The sequence below is a fragment of the Haliotis asinina genome, chromosome 8 (genome assembly GCF_037392515.1).
Source record: "Haliotis asinina isolate JCU_RB_2024 chromosome 8, JCU_Hal_asi_v2, whole genome shotgun sequence".
NCBI lineage: Eukaryota > Metazoa > Mollusca > Gastropoda > Lepetellida > Haliotidae > Haliotis > Haliotis asinina.
In genome coordinates this window covers 3,191,674-3,218,086 of record NC_090287.1, presented here as the reverse complement: position 1 = coordinate 3,218,086, position 26,413 = coordinate 3,191,674, and the positions used below count along the sequence as shown (strand labels likewise).

The window sequence follows — 26,413 nt, the reverse complement described above, 5'->3', positions numbered from 1 at the left end:
AAGCACATAACCTTACAATGATGCTGGGAACTGTCAAGTCAGTGGTCCTCAATGAACCCATGATGTGTGTGAAGCAAAGCATGGTGTTGATGCTGTGGTAAATCCTAACAACAACTGAGCCAGCATATCTTGCAAAGTATTTTTCTATGACCTTCTCCTCGACATATGAATCATACCTGCCATTTCAAAATCGACCATAAATCCCTGTTACACCACCTACACCTTCAGGACAACTTTATCTGGGTATCTGTTATATAAACTTTATATAAACCAAGAACACCCACAGGTTATTTCTGCCTACTACGACAATATTTCACAATGTTGCCATTTGTCATCAGTATCTACCAGCCACTAAGTTGCCTGCAGAGCTTCATCAGGCAGTGACATTTCGGCATATGTGATCAAACAGTGCAAGAGCTGCCGCAAGAGAAGAGCACTGGTCACTCAACTTCCATGAACCTCTCATCTGATGGACAAATACCACTTACATATTGCCTATCAGAAAGACCAACACAGGCTTTGTCTCTGCTTCCTGCAGTTAATGACCAGGGATGTTCTTGTCCTGCTCACTGTGGACACACCATGATGCCAGGAGAGGACATAATTGAAACTATTTACCTCAGGACGGAGGAATCCCTGCAAGAGGCCTGGCTTTTCTCAGTAGGAGGAAACATCACAATTTTTCTCGATTAATCTGGCAACCTAGTGATATATACTTCACTCTTAGATTGTACAGACTTGATGAAATATGATGTGAAAATGGAAGATATCCCATGTGATGTCTATATTTTTAAACAGATCTTGCTGATAAAAACAAAACCAGATCAATTCCAGATAGATGATGTTAGCCAATAACTTGCCACAAGATCAAAGTCTAACGGTAGCTCCTTGCATCCTACAGTAAGCTCAATCTGAAAATTATTTCTTGGTATATTTCCTGAATACAGATCACACTCCAGTCTGTGCATCAAATCAATGAACAACAATGAAATTAATTCTGAAATAAAAGCAAAACAAAAAGATGAGCCAGAGATATAGGCCATGTTTAGAACCTGTACAAACGTGCACTTTCTTCCTTTTGGGCTTGTGTACTACAGTAACCATTGGTGGTGAAGGTCATAATGATATTAGGACTGAGACAGACCACATCAGTCTGTTTCATGCTTTAGGCCTCCCTACAATCATCCCTCGGTGCAGTTTACAGCTGGTGATTAAATAGGGTTTTACTGTGTATTCTTAAAAAGGTCAAGTATTGTTTCAGTCTCATTAAGATCAGATCTCAGTCCTCGCTACTGCAAAACAAAGATCTGAGGACATCCCACAACGGGTCACGTCAGATTGACCTTTCAATGGACCATTCACTGTGTCGCCTACTGGGTTATTAACGGGACAGTAGAAATACATTTTCTAACTATACAATCTTCTAAAGGTTAACACAGAGTGTTTCACATGACGGACATGGGCTTTATGACTTCATTCTGTCAAAATCCTCATGCATCTCTTGCTTTAGGACAGGTAAAATTTGAAACATTTGAAATGGAAGAGACTTTCCAAAGCTCTTATAAGACGGATACAGTCTTATACATACGGTGATGTATGGTAATATATATATTCAAGAAAGGTACTTTACCTTTTGGTTTTCTAATTCTGGATAGAGACCTTTCTAAACTTTGTATCAAATGTCTTTTCATGGATCAATAAAATTCTGCAAAGACTACTTTGACATGACCTGTTAAGGGATGTCCACAAAACTTTCACATAAGCAAAACTCACATCTGATCTGAACGATGCAGTATTGTTTAGGAAATGAGATGCACCATTTCCTAAACAATACTGCATCGTTCAGATCACATGCGAGTTTTGCTTATATGAAAGTTTTGTGGACATCCCTTAACGTCATTACACACTGAAAACTTTGCTGCTAATTAACGTTGTTACTGTTTTTTAAACACACCTTGCAGGCAATCAGCAGACTGTGAAGTAAGACACACTGAGTCGGTATACTACTGTTCTCTATTACCCTCTCACAACACTGTCCCTGCCCCAAGTCCTGTACACGGTGTGAAGGCTGAATGAAATAAAACTGTTTGTCCTTCATGGACTCAAGATTAAATGTAAGAGGTTGCCAATGATTGAACAGAAAGCCAATATTTCTGTGACAGAGAGCGCCTTCCAATGTCCATGCCAATCCATGAATCCCTGAACAAGAGAATTAATCAGCTCACATGGTCACTTCCATTGAAGTCCCCGTCAGTACCGACTAGCACTGTGGTCATTATTCAATCTGCTTGACATTGCAGGGTTAAACTTGGCGGCAACTACCTAGTGTACCATATGCGAGAATATAGTTTTACCAGTATTCCAACAAAATCATGGTGGGGAACACCAGAAATTATAAGACGTAAAAAGTAAAATTTTGATTTACTGTGAAAATTTCAGAGTATGACCTTGGCATGATCAGCTAAACCTTTGATCACAACGCTATGCAGTCCCACATCTATAGCTGACAAGTCAGTATGATTGCCAATGGTTTGGGAGAAAATGCCCGCTTCTTGTCAAAGAAATGATACATAGATGTTGCAGTAAGTTTTTAGACCCCTGCTTTAAAAGATGTGTTTTCACTGTCTTGGGTGATCCACCATCTTGGCGTGAAATTGCGGAGGTAGCTGTTTTCGGTGAGACATGGCATATAACTTTTGAAAGTATGGTCCGATTGTGACCATTTGTAGCTCATTTCGTATGAAAACTTTTGATCCATAGGCCTCAACCTATATATATTAAAATAAAAATTAAAATATTTTATGTGGTGAAATCTAATTTTGATTGAGGAGGGGGTGGTTTCATGGTTACATCCATTTCCTTTTTATACAGAACTAGGGTAGGGTCTATACACCCATATGTCTACCACTGTTTCTACTTAAGACACGCCCCTGTAGATTTATGCAATTGCTTCAGTATTTGTTTGCAATAATCAAGAACTTCAGCAAATGGTGCAGTATCTTTTATGATCACACCGTCATCAGACAAAAACTAACAGAAGTAAATTCTGGAAAATATATATGTCAACAATACTATACCTTTTTCTAATACCAGCTGTATACTTTAGTACGAGTATAATACATACCAGTATCATTACACTTTTATCTAATACTGCTATATAAGATTAACAGTAAACCTGCAGACACCCTCACAGCCTCTCATTTCTACTTTATAGGAGGGCAAGTAACTGTTTGCGATAACACTGGATAGTAACTGCTTACTGCTTTTGGTCAGAGGTATACATCTGGTTGTACATAAATCTACGACTATTGTCTGCGAGTGCTTTTTGTCAGAGAGGTATGTATACGTGCATATCTGGTTCCACATAAATCTACATCTTTGGCTTACTCATCAAATCTGTTGTGAAGAAACCTAGACCAATCTATAAAACTATCTATAAAACTATCTAAAACTACCAATCTATAATCTGATAAAACTCCTGTCCAAATGTAGAAAGATGTCTACTTTTAAAAACATACAACACAAATTTCTCCTATATGTAATATCACCGGATCATGTGCATATAAATTAGGTCTACAGCTGTGAAGAGCTACATGTTTACATGGGTAAGGTTCCACTACACACTAACATTTAGTCTGACAATACACCAGTTTGGTATACAGAAACAACTCCATGTAAGTGGAAAAGTAGAAACTGTGGAAGTTCTAGATATGATGCTTAAATGAACTGAAGATCACAATGTGTTGTGCCAAATAGTTGAGACACTGCCAAAAATACTTCAGAAAATTGTTGCAAATGCTGGCAATAGATAAGCACAAATATGTGTTTGGTTTCTGGATAATTGTGAATTAAAAAGACACACCATAAAACAAGTGAACCAAATTGACATACACAAGAGAGATTAAGCACTAGAAAGTGTGACACCGCCTGACAGATCTGCCAGAAAAACCCTGTGAACACATCTGTCTCAAACAGTCTAATGCCTTTTACTAAGAACCTTGAAGGACAGTCAGTTTACATTTGCAAACCTTGAGCTTTCTTTTGATTAAAATACCAGATTCATTTCCATGTTTACTCGTAAGTATTTTCATACCCCTAAGATAACTCAGTGTCTGGGTCCTATGGCATACTGTAAACAGCCAAATTTTCGCAACCATTTAATTTTTGCGAATTTTGCGTCAGACTTCACATGAGAAAAAAAACACGCGATAATATAGATATATCATACACTCTATTCAGGTAAGAGAACAACACAAAAACAATACAGGTGTCATTGCTCAATCACGTGCCACCGCTGGGCTAATCTGGATTAACACGGCTCAATCACGTTCTATTTTCATTGCTCTAACACCTAACGATTAATTCTGAAATCAATCATATTAATTTGTGTTGTTGAATCACTTCACAAATCTTTTTATTTTGTAACAGCTCAATGGTCACGAACCTACGTGTCGTGTAAAAACATTTACAGACGCCCCTGTGTCAAGATCACCTCTCGAAAATAAGAAGGCGCGAAAAGGTTTAGTGACCATCAGTTGCGAAAATTTAAAGGTGCAGAAATAAGACAGTTTACAGTATGTATACTGATGCATATATTCAGCAAGTAGAATACTGACCACTTATAAAGCACATACAACTACATGTCCAATCTTGTCTATGTATTTCTCCTGAAGCTCCACCATGTACATGAGAGGGAACTAACATACTGTTCAGTTCACAATTTAAGTAAAAATCCCAATAGATTTCAGTCTTTGAGCTGCACTCAACTGGCTCTACTTCACCCTTTTATGCAGGGATTTGATTTCGTCTTACTTCAATAGACCAGCAATAGCTAATGATAAAGTTCTGCTTGTATGACTTTTTGTTCATCTTGAAATAAAACTGTTGTGAAATTGTGACACGAATGACTTAAATAAAAGATTTAGCCAAAAATCATTCACACAATGGCGAAAGGCCTGGGACAAGTTGATGCAGCTACGGACATGTACAAGAGTGGTTCCAAAACCTTCAGTAAACATGCAATTATGATTTCTTATTAAAATGTCCCTGCTCTGTTAACTTTATAGGTGAAACTGAAACCTATGTCCTAAAGGAAGGGCAATGAGGAAAAATCTCATTATCAAGCAATAACTGAGGGAGTCTACAGCAAATATCATCAGGCATCATTCCAAGTATCAAGCAGGCACTAACTCTGTCCTGTTATACACTGACTATTCGATAACAACACCTACATAACACTAAGTGTGTTTGCTGATGACATTCCATTAATAAAACAGTAAGTGATCAATCCTGAAATTCCCAATACACATAATATTCATATGTCGTACTAGGAGACCTTCAATAGCTTATGCACAACTGACCTCACACAGTTCACATGCAACCCCATACAGCTGACACCGACTAGCAACACCTCTGACATCAATACATATCTTTACACCTCTGACATATATGCATATCTTTACACCTCTGACGTAAATACATATTCTTTCTGCCATCTACAGGAGGGAAGCAACTAAATGACCTGTCAGATTTGTGACAGAGAACAGTCAATATATACCCTAACAAGCCAATGAGCCAGTTCCTTTCTATCCTGCAGCAAAACATCTTTTCCCAGTGAGAACCTGATGCTAGACATGCAAATCCTTCCAAGTTGATGAGGTCTTTCATGCTACTCATTACAGAATGAAAATGGGCAACCATGACTGCTTACTAAGCTAATGCAAAACTTGTTAGTAAAGGAACAGACTCACAGCTATAACCACGATGGAAGAGGGTAGTGTTATGTACTTGTATAGCATTTCAAGCTCAAGGCAGATAAATTATTCACTATTCAATATAAAGTTTGAAGCTGATAAATCAATTGCATAATACTGAATATCAATCAGAATGAGAAACAAAGAAGTCTTTTTGAAAATGTTCCAGACACCAGAAATTGCATTACTGGAAGTCACCTTTTAACCTTCCGCAAAGATACATCAATGAATGTTTTCTGTGAGTGAAACATTCCACAAAGCAGTCTAAAATTTCCCCATACAACAGCACTGGAGCAGACCCATCACCTGCCTAATCACAATGTCCGCCTAATCACTATGCCATGCACCTCATGGTACATAATTGTGCGGAGCACAAGAAATCACGTTTCTAGTGGCTATCTACAATCACTGGGTGTACCAACGTGAAAGGTTGATTAGCTTGATTTGCTGGGGAGAGTGTTGGTGATTATGATGATAAAAACACAATCTTTACTTATAACCAGGGTACTACGTCACATACCCACAAGCAAGAGATATCAACCACAAAGCTTTGTCCTTTAGACAGGATACATGCTCACATCTACAGTATAGCAATGACGATAGCATCTTGTCAGCTGTACAGACACAGGTGTTAGTGCTGAAATTGAAGACAGCTGTTCATGGAGTCCATATTCAGCACTTCATCAATATTTTGAACTCACAAACACATAAGTACTTATCTGCTATATAATAGCATAGAAGATTTTTTACTGAAAAAAACCCCCAAAACAACAATTTACATGACATCGGAATCCACGTACATTTATATAAGGAGGTCATGCACGTAACAATAGGTTTCTTTCATCTCTATTGTGTTTTTGATATCTTTCAAGCCAATGTATATACATGTACTGTATAGCAGTACTTCCACCATAAACTCCTGTGAATTTTTTCAATAGAAGAAGACAAATTTATATGGAAAACTGAGCATTACCTGAACCTTTTCGAACCAAGTATGGTTCATCCAGGACGACAGTGAAGACTTCAGATTTCTCGTACTCTTCATCATCAATGATACGTATCCTTATCTCTTGTCTGAAACAAATAATAAGAAAACATCAGTGACCATGTGAAACATTGAAGTTATAAAAACAAACACGTTTCATCCAGAAATGTAAAGGAAAATAAATTACAAGCCATCCGAACAAAGACTGTGAAACCCTATAAACAACTTGACTGAAATAATAACATGGGATATCCCGAAAATGTTTTTCTCAATCATTTTTCATTATATTGTCAGAAACAATTAATCACAATCTTGTGCTCTCTGACAAGTACAAAGAAAGTCCTTCTATCATGCATTAAGGCAATGTATTAATAACGTTAGGCCCTTAAGCTTTAAAGTAGGACCTGACGACTTTCTTTATGGGGTGTTTATATTTGTATTCCATCTTTTTTGACATCACACAATCAGGGACATAGTGCAAACATAGGAAGTAGCAAGCACCTGAGAGATTACCAAGAAATCTTGTTTTGGTTTTTATGACAATGCCAGCTGTTCACTAAACAGGTAAACATGTCCTGTAGTATTGATAGAATTCAATATGAATGAAGGTCAAGGAGACTGTTTCAGTCAAGCTACATCTGTGCATTTAATTGTTTTACACATTAGACAACAAACATTTCATTCCACACCACTCCAAACCCCCCTCATTACAGGTCTTATTCAATAAGAACATATCTCCAAAGATACAAATTTATGATAAAATGGATATAGACTTGACTTAGCTTATTTCTTTATTCAGAAGGGTCTGAAAGACAAACTATCTATAGAATTACTAATGTTTGTTTCCACAGACAAAAATATTTACAGAGTAAATAACAACATAAAAGGGCTTCTCATGAAGATAGAGGGACATATCCCCCACCATAAAGATACAGAGACATATCCCCCACGATAACCTGCAATGAGTGACACAATTAACACTGCAATGTTCATTACAACAAGTGAGTGTAGTATTTCGGGTCTACCAGTGGGATCAAGGTAAGTAAGTCTGGAATCTGAGCTCTCCTTCTCTATCGTATTCTATATTGATAAAGGTTTAACTGATTTGGTTCTTAAGTCCTCAGCAGATAGTCACTAATGAAAACTCTTGTCCATCTGCTTGCCTCTCAATACAGGCAAGTCCTTCCCTGTGTTTGCGTAGATCGTAATTACTGCCTACGACTGCAGTAAGCCGCGCACTGCTGTTAAACATTTTTTCTCACATTTTTTCTCCATGTTAAACATTTTGCCTACATGTTCCTTGGCTCACATATTCATTAACACATGCATGTATAACCATGTCTGACCATATATGGTCAAGTTATCACCAATATCAACATAGGACGCAGTCTTTCATGCTTCTTGAAGTAATATCGCAATGATATCAAGACAGGTTTAGATGGAACACCAATAACCATATTTCAGGTCAACAACATAAAATCAGTGATATTGTCCAATGACCTCAGTCTTACCATATATGGAATTATAGATTATGTGTCAAGTGCAATAAAATCAAACAGTTATTGGCACAAGGATTGTGTGTACAGCCTTGATACTATCATGTCTGTTGTGTCACTTTTGGCACATGTCAAGGCAAGATGTCTCCACTGTGACTTGCATACATAGTACAGCAAGAATCAATATCAATTAAGTGGTGTCATGGCGATCAACTTCATCGTGATGGACTTTTATTGTTGTGTTGGATACCCTAGTCCATCTACTTACATTACATTGAACAGGGATTGGTAATTTCATTCCAGTTATTGGAAGTGAGGTCTGGGATGTCAAATGAAGAAGACAGGAAACATTTGTTGAAAGGTAATAAAGACTGGCATTTTGCTTGAAATTATTCAAAAAAGGGCAGAATGTCATTGTCTACCACAGTTAAATAAGAAAGGTTTATCATTAAATTGATTCTGACTTCAACATAACTGAAGTAGAGAAAGCAACAATCAGGTCTCTGGGAATGATTTCTTAACAACCAGTGTGAACAGGCCAAACTGTGTCTCTATGTCTGGTATGCAACCAGTGGACATACAACACTCACTCAATGACATATGTCTTTCACAGTAATATTAAACACTATTACAGATCATAAAATACACATCTTAAAGTGAAATATCAGCTACGTGAGATACATTGACTGGATTATTGATATGGTAAATGTTGAATTGATTATGCATACCATCAACCTGAGTAACGTTTGTCTTACTGCAGGAACTTCATGGTCCTTAGGCACTTTCATGGATTTACATGATGCCATTTGTCACAATATTTCATAGACCATGTGATGTCTGTTTGGGTTACCATGACAAAGAATTATTGTGACCATCAGTCCGTGATTGATGTTTATAAGCTGAGTCGATGACAAATATTCATCAGTGCAAGTCATTTAGTAATAGAACAATAAACCATTGGGTCTTTGTCCAGTAAGCATTAGTCAGATAACATGATTATCCAATATGAACGTTCTACAAGTAGGATGACCTACATCCACACTACTAGCCAAATGGATCATTATCATTTGGAGAATGTAGAGCAATACACAATAAAAGACCAGCAGTGATAGTAGCTGCTTCTCACTAAGACTAAGTAAAAAAGTTAAATGTTTCTGGGCATCGCACGTCACTTTTATTTTAGCAACAAGTTATTATTCCCATTTAAAAAAAATAATTTTGACTTCCCCTCATCCCGATCATCCATTTGTCCACTATGAGAATGGGTGTCTGTAAGAACAAGTGTGGCTGAAACTACAACTCATCAGCATGTGTTAAACTTTCCAAGCTGTATTTCTGAGAAAAAAATAATAAAAATGTGTTCCTCCCTCGTCACTTTTTCTTCTATCAAAAATCTAAAAAGACCTTCTGCCCTAATCACTTTTGAAAAAAATGTGCCCGAGAAACATTTACTTTTCTTTATGCAGCCTCATTGGTATTCATGAGGCCACAGTTGGAGTATTAATGACACTGACCATTTTCACAAACCAAAATGATATCTTTCCCTGTTGTCATTCAGAAGTGTTTCTCTAGGAGCCCAAACTGTTTTCCTTACAAAAATGCATTCATTTCAACTCTTGCTCACACCCTACTAACTAACTATCCAGGTTACTAGTATTATGCTACACACATCATCTACAGGAGCAGGCTGGTGTTAACCCTATCAGTGCTAGTGTCTCTTCCCAATGCTTTTCTTGAGTGAGTGAGTGAGTGAGTTGGGTTAATGCCAACCGCATTCCAGTTTTTCCACTACCTGGCAGATGTGATCACCTACAAGCATGGTTATTGCACTAAGGATTGAAAACCAACAACTATGGGTTCTTGGTGTGACCAACAACTCTGCATGACAAATAGCAATGCCTCAGACAACTGGGATGCCCATGTCACCTGATACTCTTGAAACTGCCATGACACAGACATTCATTAACTCACACCAATCAAGAACTCTACTGACTTAGAACAACTACTGGTATTCTAACTTGTGTCTCTTGGTAGACACACTCCATCTTCATTGTTAAGATACAATAAATGTTACATTCATCACACCGTCTCAGGGGTGTGAGATGTTACATTCAGGATAATCAGAGTCATCTCCATCGCCATTTCAGTATATCAGCTGGGAGGCAGTACTTTGGATATGTTCATCTATCCACCATTGTTAGAACTTACTGGTCTGTGGACAAACCTTCAACAAGTCAATACATCACTAAATTTAGCCTTTAACTTATGACCTCATTCAGTCAACTGACTGACGCATTCAGTACCTTTTGGAAACAGTTTGCCAGTTTCTGTGAACTAAATACTAAATACTCTGCTAGCAGAATGCATCAGTTAATCCTAGAAATATGTAACATGACAATCAGTGTAGGAATATTTGTTGCAGACTCATCATATTCGTAACATATTTGCAAGATCAGCTATTTGTCTCCACCATACATTTCAATCTGAGTAAACTTAGTCTCAGTAATACTTGTTACACTCTAGACTGCCATACACTTTTAAGCCTACCATTGCCTCCATATAAACCATGTGCTCTCGGCCCAAACCACCAGTCTTTGAACCATAATACTTCGATATCTCATGATATATATGAACACGATTCACAAATTTGCAATATTTCTCAAATATCCGATAGAATATCAATCCAATACTGTCACAAATATGAAAATGATCTTTATTAGAGTAATATAAATCACAGTGGATCCAAAAGGGTTAAAATAAAATGAGGGAGCTGCCATGGTAGAATGGATTGAAAAAATTTTATTTCCAGAATCATGCACCACTAATATCAAAAGGATGGAAAAAAGCATCCTGTGGATCGATAGCAAATTAGACTGCAGATTTGCTAGCTAAATGTATCCCTCATTACAGAGAGTTAAAACCAGTGACATCTAAACATGAGAGGACTCCCCATATCAATACTCAGAGAAGCTGAAAGCAGTTTAATCTAACGTGCTAGTATCAATACTCATACAAGCTGAACTAAGTTTCATTTAATGTGAATTTGTGAGAACTGACATGTTTTGAGGCCAGACAAAAACAACTTTGCACCATTTGAAAAAACATATTGATCTGAAAGGAAATGAATACAGGTAAACTGTGATAAGAAAGGCATATTTTTAACAAATAAATAGTTATCTACATCCTTTTGATCTATTTCATCAGGTCAATTCACCATGAAAATTGATTTATAAAACATGACACACATAGTTTCCATTCACTATTCTCTCGATAAGCGTACCCCAAAAATCACAATAACCAATCAATTGTAACTATCCTTCACCTGATCCGCGTGCAGTAAAGAGGAAGTTTGTGCACCGAGAAGAACCCTCTGAACTGGTTAAGGTGGAATAAATTCCTATTGATGCTGTTGCTAAGGTGATAATTTGATGAGCTTTGCCATTTTCATGTTGGCGGAAATGCACAAACTATGGCGTTTGAGCATTAAGTTCATGTTGAGGCCAAAGTAGAATGCATGGCCATTAATGCTGAATGTTTGCAAATGGGAACAGCTTTGTGTGTAGACAGTAGACCCGACTGCACATTAGGCAAAGCTAGTGACATGATGTTCCTGTAGAACATGCTTGACCTTAATGGAATTTGAGTGATTGATGCAGGCAGATGTTGCAACCAGGTACTATTGATAGTCAAGGCATCATCAACGAACAGGTTCTGTGGAGTAAACAATCTATATATTTCTCCAGATCATGCTATCATATTTTGTGCAATTTATCAAATGCATTGATTTTCTCTCAGATAGACTGAATCAATTGTTGAAGGCAGCCCAGAGTAGAATTTCATCAATATTTGAAAGTCTTTACCATCATTGTGTTTCAGATACTGACAAATAGAAGAAACATGCACCAAATTATCCCATGAAACATGAAAACACAAGGATTTATACTCTACTGAATACACAAAATCATTGTCATTAAATGCTAGCAGATGAACATACAACATTTGCTATAAGGTAAGTATTGATAAATACATGAGTACACTGAATATGTTTCTCAAATATCTCAATAATTCTTTTACTTATAGGATGTATTACCATATGATATGTCTAGCTATATCTCTGCTTTATAAATAAACTGTTACCATGGTATCTCACATGAAGGCTATGATTCTCAACATGACTGAAAAAGTGGACATTATCCAGGCATATGTAGTATCTCTTGTAGACCTCTCAAGAGAAGCAAATAACTTCAAAATCATGTAACAATGAAAAAGTAACTACTTTGAGTGGCATTTAGAAGTTGGTGTGATGAACAACGAGGAGAGTTCTACAGATATACAACTTGTTTGATATATGAGTGAAGTTTTGGTTTAGCTGCTATAACGGTACTGTAACGGTGTTTGTAGCTACACCGAAACATCGCTCATAATAATGAATCAGTACCCTCACAACCATGTAATTAAACCATTGAAGGTAAGAATAACGTTTTCTTGTAAATGATTACGTCACAGCTAAAGAGCTTCTAAATCTTATCTGGAAAACAATCAAGTGACCAAGCCATATGCTACAGCCAATGCTGACAAACTCCAATCAGCAGATGGTCAGTTGTCAACATCCTTACATCACTGTCACCACCTGTTTTCATCAGGTTCACCAGGCATTGCAACACCAGGCACTGGATGTGGAGGGATCAATATCAGCCACCAGCAAACACTTCACCTGTCGTGCTGGAAAGTGTTGAGTGACTAACAGGGGTTTTGTACAGTTGTCCTGGCCTTGTGTTTACATGTTAACTCTTTCCCCATCAACCTCACATCATTGCTTGGATATTATTATTCGCATTGTGCTGTGTAACCATATGGACACTATCTAACTGTCTTCACCTCCTGACTTTCCAAATTAAAAAATGAGATGTTATGAAGAGGAAGAAGAAAGTGGAGTGTCCTTGACTTCACAGCAATATGACCTGACTGTTGGCTGTCACAGCTCAATGTGTGGCTCAACGTGTCTGAAGTCATTACAGCTCATGGTCAATCGTCCATTTCAGGCATCAAATCCAGTGATTAAAGGGAAGCACACTTCCAAGCCAACCATCAAGGGCTCTAACATGGCTGACAACTCCATCAAACCATTCATTGCAGCGCTGCAGATTCATAGATGATACTGCCATTGACTGGCTATGTGTAACAGTATTTAGGTTAAAATTATAAAATTACATGAAGCATGTCCTACATGTTAGCGGTCATGCATTATGCACACAGATTTACCGATAAGGCACAGCCTGATTCATGAATGCAGAACTGACAGCATTCAATGTAGCTGATTCTGATTTACATGTGATACTCCACTACTACGTGGAAAGTCAATGCCTATATTTTGAACCATCAAGGAAACCCGAGACTCTGTAAACCATCGTCAAGATAATATAAGGCATTTACTGCTCAGCATTCCATTAAGGAACAGTGGCAATATTCTATTCACAGCAGACACAAACACACAGAAATATATACATACATATTTAACAGCTGCTGGGTCTGACCATGATGACGCTGACTGCATGCTTTAGTACCTAATGGAGTGGACCTTCCTCACTCACTCACTCTCACTCACTCACTCACTCACTCACTCACTCACTCAGGCTATATTTGTCTTCTTATCACTCACTCACTCACTCACTCAGGCTATATTTGTCTTCTTAAGGTGTGCATATGGAACATATGTTATTGCCAATTGGGTTTATGCCTCATACTTACTGCCAGAGTAATTATTTTGTTATTACAAATCTTACAAGTGCTCTTACAGACATTGAGGCAAAGGCAAATATCTTGGGTATGAGTGGAGGTGTGTTGAATAAGATGCTTCCTCCTTCCACAACACAGTATTGGGGGAATATTTAATATTTTGTTAATATGAAGTAACTTTGATTATCAAGCCCAAATAACAATCAGTTGTTATAAGACCCAAACTTTGTTTTTTGAAATCTAAACTGTCCAATTTTACCATAAAATTAATCATTTCAATCTTATAACTTTTTATTTAGATGTATATGAGTTTGTAAAGACACCATATTATTTACCCTAATGAATAGTTACAACTGATTTACATTTCATAACTACATTTGAATGCCCTAGTCCAGACTGTACCATACCCAAAGCCTAACATCATTGGCAGTGGATCAAAGCAGATATTTAGAATAGAGATATTTATCTCATCAAAAGGTTTGAAATGTTTTGCAGCATATATCAAAGTGAGAGTGAAGCTTTCATCTGTAAATGTGACAGGTAGGTTGATATAAAAAGAATGGTGACAGGCCTGTGGCACCAGGGCCAGTAACATCAATCTTGCGTTTATCAAGCATCTGTTAACATCAGGCCAGGGATTGTTTGCAAAGCTCTCACAGACTCAGGCTCCATTCCTATCCGAATAAACATTCCAAAATTGCCATTAAGGAAGAAGTCTGCTGTAACCAATATAGCGAAGTTACATTGTCTGAGGGATCATCTGGGTGGGACTTCTACTACACGCTGTTGGTGCCTTTGTGGCATGGGTCTGGTGGTGAAGCCTGGTGACCAGGGCATGAGGAGGACAAGGAATAGCGCCCTTCAGTGCCAGCTGTTGCAGATAACTTGGGCTGTTTTCTCGCATCAGCTTCTCCCAGTTAGATGCTAAGAATGTTACAGAACTCATGTAACAGTTTGTGCAGTTCTGTTTAAGTTGACAGCATCTAAATGACCGAGCTGAACTTGTACAACAGGTTGCACCTTGGTTCATGTTATCTGGCTTCAACAACTGTTCAACTGTGTGTATTTGTATTTACCCAAACAGGGTGGATCACATGGTGAAGGTGGTCTCTAAATCACGCTTATGGTTCACTCAGTTATTATGCTGGATTATCGTAATCCTTGCCATGGTGAGACACTGACAGCCAGGTCCCACATTGCAACAAACCAATCATCATTAACCAACACAGACAAGTATGTAAACTAGTTCAGCTTAGAATCCAAACAGGGTTTACCCCATTTAAAGCACACGCACTCACGCACTAACGCATGCACTCACGCACACATGCACACACACACTTCAGAAAGAAAATCATCTCATTACTATAAGCGTGCATAAACAATTCTCCTGTCAATGTACCAGGAAGCAGTCGGTGCAGCCATTATCCCACTGGTAATGGCCAAACCAGACTGTATCTGTCACTCAACAGACATTCATCCTACGTACCAATAAGTCCCCATCCCTCAAACCCATGTAACGCTCACCACTAATCTAAATGAAACAATACACTCCTGAAAGATTTCTTTTGTACCTGAGAATGTCACTGAGAGCATAAACCGTAGGCTCTGGTTATCTAGAGCTGCCTTACCAATATTACAGTTCATTCAGTACATGGATCTGTGAGGGGTGTACTCAACATAATGCATTATTGATTAAAAAATATGCTTCAGGTAAGAATCTTAACAAAGATAGGTTGCCAGATGCAAGACAGGGACTTGTTTCATGAAGTGTCACATTGCTGCCATGTTTCAGCGCGAGACCATCACATCACTTCCAGGTGATCCTGGAAACTGTCAGATTACTCTGAATGCATTGGATGAAAACAAACAAATATATGCAGACTTTGAATTAACTGGTAGGTACCGGTATATTACAGTGACATGAATATGACATAAAACTGACAATCCGCACTGAGCAGTGTAACATTTATATTGTTATAAACATAACTTCAGTTAAATCTCGCAGGTCAAACTTAAGGTCTGTTAAAACTTTCATTCAGGTGTATAAAGGCATACTTAAATACTAGCCAGAAGCAGCACAATTTGATATGTGATAGGCAGTAGAGCAGTCTATAAGAAGCACTACCTGCTGAACATAGAGATTTCTCTGGGTTACATCTTCTTCTTGTATTCTGGACCACAACATTTCGGGGCTTGTTTTAGAACCATCATCAGGTAGACCTGAACAGTTGTGGTCCAGAATAAAGCAAGAAGATGTAACCCAGGAAAAATCTTTATGTTCATCATATAGCATCTTCTAAAATGCCAATCAACCATCTACCTGCTGCCGTTCAGCAGGTTCAAGCTGGTAGTCCTTGATGTTTATCAAAGGCTTAAAGTCAGTTGCTTAACTTTACAGCCTTGAAGACCCAGCACAATTGATTATTTTCATCATGAAGTTAATGTTTATTTTATCACACGTGTTCAATACTTTATATACCTCTTACACTTATAATCACCAGTTACTACGGTCTCCAACAGCTCTTGCTCGTTAAATCTATTTCATTAGGACCCTAACAATAGAGAATAGCTATCATATTCCATGCAATGTTGTTTGATGGACTTATTGTTAAACTGGTGAGCTACTACATCTCACGATATGTGCCATTCGTAATCTAAAATGGAAAGATTCCTAATAATTGTCATTATATAATGACATTATTTGAAAACTTAAAAAGATGCACAAGAAATGTTAACAACATAATCCAGTTCTATGTACCATGTGTTCTTTGATGTGATTTAAGGAATCCGTACAAAAGGGATTCATGACAACCTAGATATGGTACACTAGTCTTTAAGAGAGGTATGGTATACTGAACACCTTCCAATGGTAAATTGTCAGAAACATCATCAAACGAAACTGGTTTGTTTACCATGAATAGCAACAATTTGTTGACAAAAGGTTGTCCAGAAGGTCAGGTAGTTTCCAGATTATGTTGCATGGGAATTGATATCAAATTCTGGCATACATTTCTTTCAGTGGATGGTTTCATTGATCTGCCTTTTAAATATTCATACTGACTGAAACAATACCAGTGAATCTGTGTATTTAGTTACAACCGTATAAAGTTTTTGATATGATCAGGTGAGCAAGTCGAGTCTTACACTGCTTTCTCTTCTATTCCAGCAGTATCTATGAGGGACACACCAGAATTCATACAAAGTACCCAGCTTGGAGGTGAACCAGATTACACTTCCTGGATGCCTTATGTCAAAGCAACAGTGCCCTGGCAAGAAATAAGCCACAAATTTAATTTCTTCGTCTTGCATGGACAGCAACTATTCAATACATCCACATGTGTGAAATGGTCATTGGTGAAGATATCGGAACCCTTCGAACACAGGTCAAGTTTGTTGACAGAAACTATGTTTTTCCTTCCTGTTTTTGAAGATTCTTTTGAGTTCTCAAATTAGATTGCCACGATTCTAGAGAAGTTTCTTTCTGCAGTTCCATGAAGCTCTTGACAGCTGGGAGACTGTGTAGTTCAAGTATGTTATTGAAAGAAGGACTTGTCAATAGCTGTAGGTCATGGAGGTTACTGTGGAGGTTATGCAAAGGACATATCTTGTTCTGATCCATAAGTCTATGCTAGTACCACATCACACACGTATGGGCAGGGTGGTCTCACCACTGCTGAAGTGGACATCAGGCAAGCTCAATCTACAACACAAATCTCCATCTACATTCCGGGTAGAGGTACAGCCTAATGGTTAATGCCTTCACCTGTTGCGTCAAAGACTTGGGTTTGGTTCCCACTTGGGTACACTTGTCTGAAGTCCATCTTCTGGTGGTACCTGCCATATTTCAGGCATATTGCTAAATGCAGTGTAAAACTAAACTCACTAGATCTGCTTGTCCTATGATGGAGACACTGGCCATAGGGAACAATCATTTCCTTATTTGCTGCCATTTTGTATTAAGTAATAAGAAACAAAATTCCTCAAAAAATACCCTTCACAAATATTTTAAATTAATATTTTACAGCACCATACCATCAGTCCACACCCTGCTTTCATACATGGTTTCTTCTGAAACAGCGCAATAACAAGGCTAGTGGATGTAAAGATATTTGTGGACCAACACCCTGATACAGATGACTGTTTCTAAATCATGGAAACATTTCAGCAAAAGAATTACTTCCTGAACTTCCTGAAAATTCAGGAAAATTATTTCATTTTCCTGTGCAAACCAACGGATGTGACATTGTGAACTGGTGTCAGTAACAGTCATTTCTAGGTTGTTCAATGACCCTGCAGACTAATATCAAATGCAAAAGAGCATAGCACACCATGTAAAATTACATGATAAAAGGGAAGCTCCTTCACTGGACATTCTTCATGCAAGTTTTATCGACATGCAAGGAGATCACAACCTGAATACAGCTGGGCTCAAGAAGATGAGATAAGAATGACATGGCTTAACATTCTCAAACAAGCCTGTAGGTGAAATCGGAATCAATAGAGATTAAAAATTTATCGAAGTAGGACCCTGTATCTATTTCTAAAGAATTTTCACACTTCTACATGCAAAAGAAAAACCTGAATGTGATGGCATGGTAATGAAGCAAAGAAAGACTTGGACACTCTCCAATTGTCAGCAAATCTGAGATTTCCTGACTCCTGATAGCTACACCATTGGACTTGACAGGGTGGAAGGTGGAGAAGTCATCCTCTTACAGTTCCTACAGACATCAATTGTTAATGGAACAGTTAAAAGTCAAAGGTATGTAGGCCATGAATTCCTACTGTTTTGTATCTATACTACAATATTTCCTTACATTAAGAAGACATTTCCACACTGCGCCTTTTGCTGTACTTCAGACCAGGGATTTTTAAATGACTTTGTCCACTTCTCTCAAGACAATTTCAGAGATAAACTAAAGAGTTACCAATAACCTCAAAAACAGTGCTTTTTAAACACAGATTTAATTTTTATAAGCCATTATATTATTTATTACCTAGCAGTAATAAATCTCAGCAGTCTTGCAAGATTTGGTTGAGATAATTCACATTCTGATTAACTGAATAACAAGGATCTGTGGTATGAGGTATTGTCAGCAACATTACAGTTGGTTGGAGTGAGCCTGTAAACGGATGTTGGAGGGACTGTGATTGCCTTGGATAAAGTGAGTGCTTGTGGTGTGCAGCAGCTCAAGCTGTCATAGTCTAACAGTCCCTGAACCACATTACAGCCCTGGATTCCCCAATGGTAAAGCTTTAAATGAAGTAAGTCTAGACTTCAACAGGGTCTGAGTCTGGTCTTCCTTTGTGCTCCTTATCCATTCAAAAGGGTTTATTTGTTAAAATCAAATTACACATATTTCAGACACTAAATATTTGTCTAAGGCTGTCATAATATCACCCATTTGTTCATTCAATTGTCACCCTGAATAACAACTGATCCCATGTGACTTGCTAACTTATCAGACTAGCATGAAGGTTTTAGAAGAATCATCTCCAACATGCTCTCCAATCAGCAACCCACAGTGTTTGCATGATCATATCTGACAATCAAGGTTCAGCTGTCACCACTCAGAATCAACACAATTTGTAAGTAGTTTCATTCCAGCTATAGTGATTCCAAATGTGGGCCTTACAGTCCAGATATGCTAGTGGAAATGACAGGTCAAAACTGCTGCGGGAGCAACTTGATCTGTCTGAAATTAGATATATAAGAAGGATTTGATTTCATACTGGCTGATTCCCTGGATATGACTAGAAGACCTATATACCTTTATATGTAATGGAACGCGAACACATGAGGTTGTAGAGGTGATAGCCTGACACAATTGTGAACCAAGGTTGTTAAACAGACACTGCAAGTGATGATAATTGAATCCCCACAACATTCTGTGCATGAAAATTACTAATCAATAAAAACAGTGAAGCAGTTTACCCTGACTCAGCAGCAAAGGAATCTGGCATGCCACTACAAGACAGAAGCACTTAATGTCCATTCATGAACGTCCTTTGAAGTTGTGGAATGTAGGCATCCAGCTAAATACAGTTTATTGAGATTGGTCCACTGATACCCATAAACTACAATACTGCCTTCGGTGATTTACAGAAATTCCCTCCATAGCTGCAAAAACACACCTGCCATGTTTCAAGGTTTCCTTGTCATAGATATTCCTTGTGTAGATATATATTCCTGAATTGTGATTAAGGATGACCATTGATGTAAGTTAATATACTGTATGATTTCAATGGGGACAAATAGTGTTAAGGTACTACAGCTCACCTTAACTAGTAGTCAACAGTTTACAATGGGAACAAAGATAGCTGTTAGCTTTGTTCTTTAAATAATTACCAAAGGTACAAAGTGATACAAAACAAATAACCATGTCTCAAAATGTGCATGAAAGAATTTATTATTATTTATTATTTTGCAGGGGACAGTATACCATGCCCAGTTGTTGATCATGGAGTCAGATTCAAAGATCATGCATGATATACTACACTGATAGCCACAGTTTAGTTGACGAGGTCTGATAAAAATGAAGTGAACAAATATTTAACACTAAAGAGGAGAATGCAAATATAATATAAACTAAATAATTCAATGTAACATATTCAAATATTTCACAAATGAAGTCAACTTGATGAATTAGGAGCTGCCAATAGCTCAGTGAGATAAAGAGGATAACGTGGAATATATTGTCACTGTGTCCCTCAAGCCACTGCAAGTACAGCATAAACCATGTGATGGACAGGAATATAACATGAACATGTCCTCTCATGCAGCCACAACAAGGTGTGCTGGTTCATCAGTGCTTTAAGGGCTGGTGGACAGTATCAGTCAATATCGATCAATATCACACACGCCAAGAATACACTGTAATACAATAACAGTATGCTGTTAGAGTCTTTATGACTCTACATACGATGTGGGACTTTGAGATGTCGTAGTTTCATACACAAAATAGCAATAAACTGTAGTAATAATATTATGAATTCAGGAACTCCCATGTGCATAAAAAAATTTATCACATGTTCAACTAACTGTATATGGTACACACAATAAAATAACTCCATCACAAATAATGCTAATCACTTTGGATACAGGAATCCATGACTTGTTTAGTGTTTCTTGCCCAACCCAAGATGATTCAAGCCTTGAGAAAGGCTTCCAGTAGACAATCAAGTCTTGACCAGGTTAAAAAGGTAACTAACTTGAAGAGTACAAATCAGGAGCATAATGATACGGTATCAGTATAATCACACTTTCATCACTTAGTCCATAAAGTTACCTCATATAACAAGCAAAGGTCTATGGGGATGCAATCACTGTGGGGATAAACCATTGAGATAACAATGTCATTATTCACCTGAATCATTCTATCAGGTGCAACAATCTGATCATGACCATAAAAGTTCATATCCTGGGATGACCTGGGATGTGTGAGTCTTGGACAGTCAAAACACAGAACACATCACAAAAAAAGAAAATTTCAATACACTTAAAAGATTCCACCTTCAGTATGATGTTGACTGTTATAGTATTGGTTGGTATGCATTGCTTGATCTGAAACTGCCAAGTAAGATTTTGTCAGTATAAAATTGTTTGTTTGAGATTTGAAAATGTGACATTGGCTAGTAGGATATGGGCCAGTAAGATATTGGTCAGTTTAATATTGGTTGTATGATACTCAGGTTGGTTTAATACTGGCTGGTAAGATACTGGTCGATTTATTATTGGCAGGGATGATATTGGCTGGTAAGATTTTGGTCGGTTTATATTGATTGTTACGATACTGGTCAGAAAAATATAAGCTGGCAAGATATCAGTCTGTTTAATACTGGTAGGGATGATATTACCTGATATGATAGTGGCATGTGAAACATCAGCTGGTTTATATCGATCTGTATGATTTGGGCAGGCATGGTAATGTTGATCCTGTGTAACATCTCGGACATCGGATCATCAAAAGAGCTTCCCTTATACCAAATCGGCCATCTCATAAGTAAGTCCTTCAGTACTGCAATACTCTTAAGGTATGAAACTTTACTTCAGAATTCACAGTTAGCAATAAATATGAGTGGAATAGGTATATGTATTGTCCATCCACCTTGTAATAAAATTCCATAATGACAGTCTAGCACAGAATGATCTCCTCATCCCGGGATTGCAGTCTCACTTAAATAGAAGATTTTCTGCAGGAACGAATCACAAATCAATAACGTCAAACACTACAGGTCATCAGTGGCTAACTTAGCCATTCAATCTCTGCGCTTTGTTCTCTAATGTGGTGCCTTTCAAATTCATTGATATACAACTTCAGGCAGTTACTTCTCAAAGCTGGGAAACAAACTTATAAGTCACCTAGCAATCAGGTGCCATTAGCCATACTTAGAGCAGATTTGGATTTTAAGAAACCCAACAATTACGTTGAAACACACCGTGCATGAAGGCAAACTGGTATTGCTTTCCACAGAGACTGTTAACTGATTGAACTTAATGACATTGGTATAGTGTGTCCTTGACTTTTGACCAGTAGTTCTGACCTCTGACCTCTGACTACTGACAAACAACAAATGCCATCTACATAATGCTGATTTACTGACTGTAAATTCAGAGATTAAGTTACAAATGGCTGCAGGATAATACAGAGTGACTAATGCAGAATGCTGACCTCCAGGAACACTGGCAAAGGGCAATTTTAGTACCTGTAACAGGCAATATCACGTCTTGTCTATCAGTAAAACCCTTGTCAACCTATTCTTTCATCATTGGAGAGCCTGCATAAATTCGCCATATGTTGTCATTTGACTCATATATTTGTCACAAGACAAAAAGCATACTGACTGGGAATTATTTGGTTAACTGACATTAAAGTTGAAACCGAACAGTAATACCCTAGCAACATGTTGTTTGAATTTTTCAAATGATGCTTCATAAAAGATTATGTTTTTGCATAAAAAATGGCAAAGTTGTTAGACACTTAATTAAAATATCAATTTCATAAATACGTATATATTTGAAGAACATGTAATGAGGGGCTCCAAATAGGAATTCCAAATAATCTAGCAAGAGTTTATGCCAAAGATTCTATGTTTCTTTGTTGTTGTGGTGCTAGAAAGTGCATCTTACTTTAACAGCTACACTTTAAAGCATTTAGATCAGGGTCACAGATAGAAAACTCCAAAAATACACCCACAAATTATTTCCTCGAGTTTACATAATTCATCTTCATATGAGATCTTACCCTGTAATCACTTGTATATTTAACTGTTATCTTCGTGAAACTTTCAAACTTCTTGCTAATACCATAACTTTGAAGGTAATCACATTTGCGGCTGAGCACAACAGAGGTGCCAGGCACATGTTAGACGATTTGTATGTGAAGATGTAGTGACAAGCAATCTCAGAGATGTAAGCCAGTGCATCTTCTCTGCATTTGGCTATCTTCTTCTTCCACACCATCCTGTGGCCGGCAACTGTTAATGAAACTAATCAAGCTTAGCTCCTGGTCTGTTATTTTCATGCAAAACCCTGTTATGGTGCCACTGTAATTACACTCTGGTACATTTTCCTTTGGCTAAAAAGTACTTCATTGCTGCACAGAACACTTCCATTGTCCAGAATGTTACACCATGTTGTTATACACATGGCACAACTGTGGCAGCACATGAAGTCCAGGAGAGCAGCTGCTTCACACTGCAAGATCCCCAGAGTCTTACCTCACACAGCAAATGATTGAATGTTCTTACATGTGTCAGCAATAATCATCTATAGACCAGACTATAATGTCACTGATATTATAAACAACAATTCACCAAATGGAAGGAGAGACTCTCCCCAAGTCACTTAACCCAGCCACAGATCCATGTAAGACATGGTGTCAGCAGATTTGGTTACATAGGACCAGTTCTTCCCCAGATTTACCACTGGGAACCTATTGCATTAATATTATTAGCACACACATAATGCAAAATGACAACTTTACTCTACAAATTTAGAACAATAGGTTTTAATGGTTCATTACAGGAAACAACCTGTCTGTTAGTCTGTAAACTTAAGAAAAATGTGGTTGATTCTGTGCCAATTTTCCTAGAAACACTGCAATTCAATGGTGGTCTGTATTCGGGTTCATTCACAACAAGGTCAGGAAGCTGAACATCCTTCCACCAGAAGAAGCTTGTTTCATCAATGACTGCACATCTCAACATTCTCATCAGCACAAAGGGGGGTATTTTCCTAGCCTGGAATTTCCCACAGGAGACTACCAATCTGACTGCTCTTCCTTTTCTTGTCTGTTTGAGTTGTATTGCCTTCCACTTCAAAAAACTACAGATGACCAGGTGCCCCAATAGGTAGAGGCCATGTGTCAGGGTGTACTATCAACATATACTGGTACCCCTCGGCAAGGTTATTAAGTTGCCTGCGCGGTGGGGTACCCTAGTGGTTAAAGCGTTCGCTCGTCATGCTGAAGACCCGGGTTCGATTCCCCACATTGGTACAATGTGTGAAGCCCATTTTCTGGTGTCTCCCGCCGTGATATTGCTGGAATATTGCTAAAAGTAGCGTAAAACTCACTCACTCACTATTAAGTTGCCAGATTGTGTGGTCCCTACTACATTCATCATGCAGGTGCCCTTTACCATAGGTATAAGTCCTACATATACTAAAAACATGTGACACAGAGTCTACCTGTATCTATTTCTTGGAAAAACTGAGCAGCATTATGTCTCCTTATACATATCAACCTGCCATATGAATACCTGAAACAAAGTGTACAGTACTGCTTATCAACATCCACGTTTTTCACAAACAGAAATGTATATACATACAAAATCTTCTAGCCTGTACTTCATTGTCTTAATTTTTCCTTAATTTTTAAGTAATCACAAAATGTTACATTTCTTTCACTCCATTTCATCCAAAACAACCATATGTTCTACTCGTCTAACCTGAATGATACAGTCTCAATTCTAGAACTGAACAGACCCGTGAAGGTCCCGGGGTTGAATAGGCCCTCAGCAACCCATGCTTGCCATAAAAGGTGACTATGCTTGTCGTAAGAGGCGACTAATGGGATCGGGTGGTCAGGCTTGCTGACTTGGTTGACACACATCATCGGTTCCCAATTGCACATATCGATGCTTATGTTGTTGATCACTGGATTGTCTGGTCCAGACTCGATTATTTACAGACCGCCGCCATATAGCTGTAATATTGCTGAGTGCGGCGTAAAACTAAACTCACTCACTCACTCTAGAACTGAACAACTTTGATTACATTCTTACTTTTTTTTCACAACTTTCAAGACATTTCTTTCACGTTTTAAGACTCAACCATATAGATTCTAACATCAAGACATCAATCACACAAGCAACAAATGCATAATTAAACTACAAACCCTTTTCATGATTTTTCTTTTAGGAAATTAATATACCCCATGCATGACAGATGATCATCCATCAGCACCAGAATGTCCTTCAACTCAGAAACCCATCCCATCATAACGGATCCATGTAGGGGGCCCAGACTCCTGGGTCTTATTGGATAAAAAGAATCTTTAAAGTAAATGTCACACAAACTATTTGTGAGCTCATCAAAATGATTTCTTTTCACAAGCATTGATTCATAGTGCATGACTTTTGCTGCAAACTCCAAATGGGTATAGAACAGCATGTAATCTTTCATCACATATTGACCTTTGAAATGTCAAGTCAAGCCAACTAGTAATTTAAATCACAAAAATAAATAAGTTCTTTTTTACAAAGTTTACATTCCTTAAAAAAAATAGCAATTTACTTGATATAAAACTAAATGATTGGTTAGATAATTGATCCAAAGCATGCAAGTCGAAAAAAGTGTCTGAATTTAATCAATACCAGATGGTTAGATGTGGATTCCAATTGCATCGAGCGTGGACCAACTTGGATTAAAAGTCCTGATTACCATATTTACATCCTAAAGATTAACACACTTCTTTATTGGCTGGCCATGCTCCTCATTTCGCCAAGTCAAGAGCAGTAAATTGCCATATGATATCGACTTTGTGTTCAGATCACCACGAGCCTAGGAATTGAAGAAAATATATCATGGCACCTGTCTGTGTTTAATCTTAACTTGCATGAGTTTCAGCTCAAGCAAGGAACATAAATGTCATCACCAATAATCCTACTTAACTGAAATTCCTCACGTAAATAATACACATGATGTTTTACACAGGTGTTGCTCTTTTTCAGATAAATTTGATTACATAGTCGCAGTTTATAATGCATTTCTCACTGTGACCTTATATTCCTCTGAACAATACACACATTTCACTTTGTTGAAATCTATATTTATTTTGAGAATATTTAATGGACTGCCCATAAAGGAATAGTACTTTGTTGAATGGTAAATTATATTTGTACAGATGCCAGCATTAACTAATTGCATCATGTCACTCGTA

General features: G+C 37.7%; 1 protein-coding gene across 2 annotated transcripts in view; it reads right to left on the bottom strand.

Annotated features, from left to right (window-relative positions):
* The window catches only part of LOC137293758 (sodium/calcium exchanger 3-like), a 100,678-nt gene that overhangs the window by 34,186 nt on the left and 40,079 nt on the right, over positions 1-26,413 (bottom strand). For both annotated transcript variants that reach the window (XM_067824471.1, XM_067824472.1), the window contains exon 2: positions 6,727-6,827. In XM_067824471.1, the coding sequence (XP_067680572.1) occupies positions 6,727-6,827 (101 nt within the window). The remainder of the gene's footprint in view (positions 1-6,726; positions 6,828-26,413) is intronic.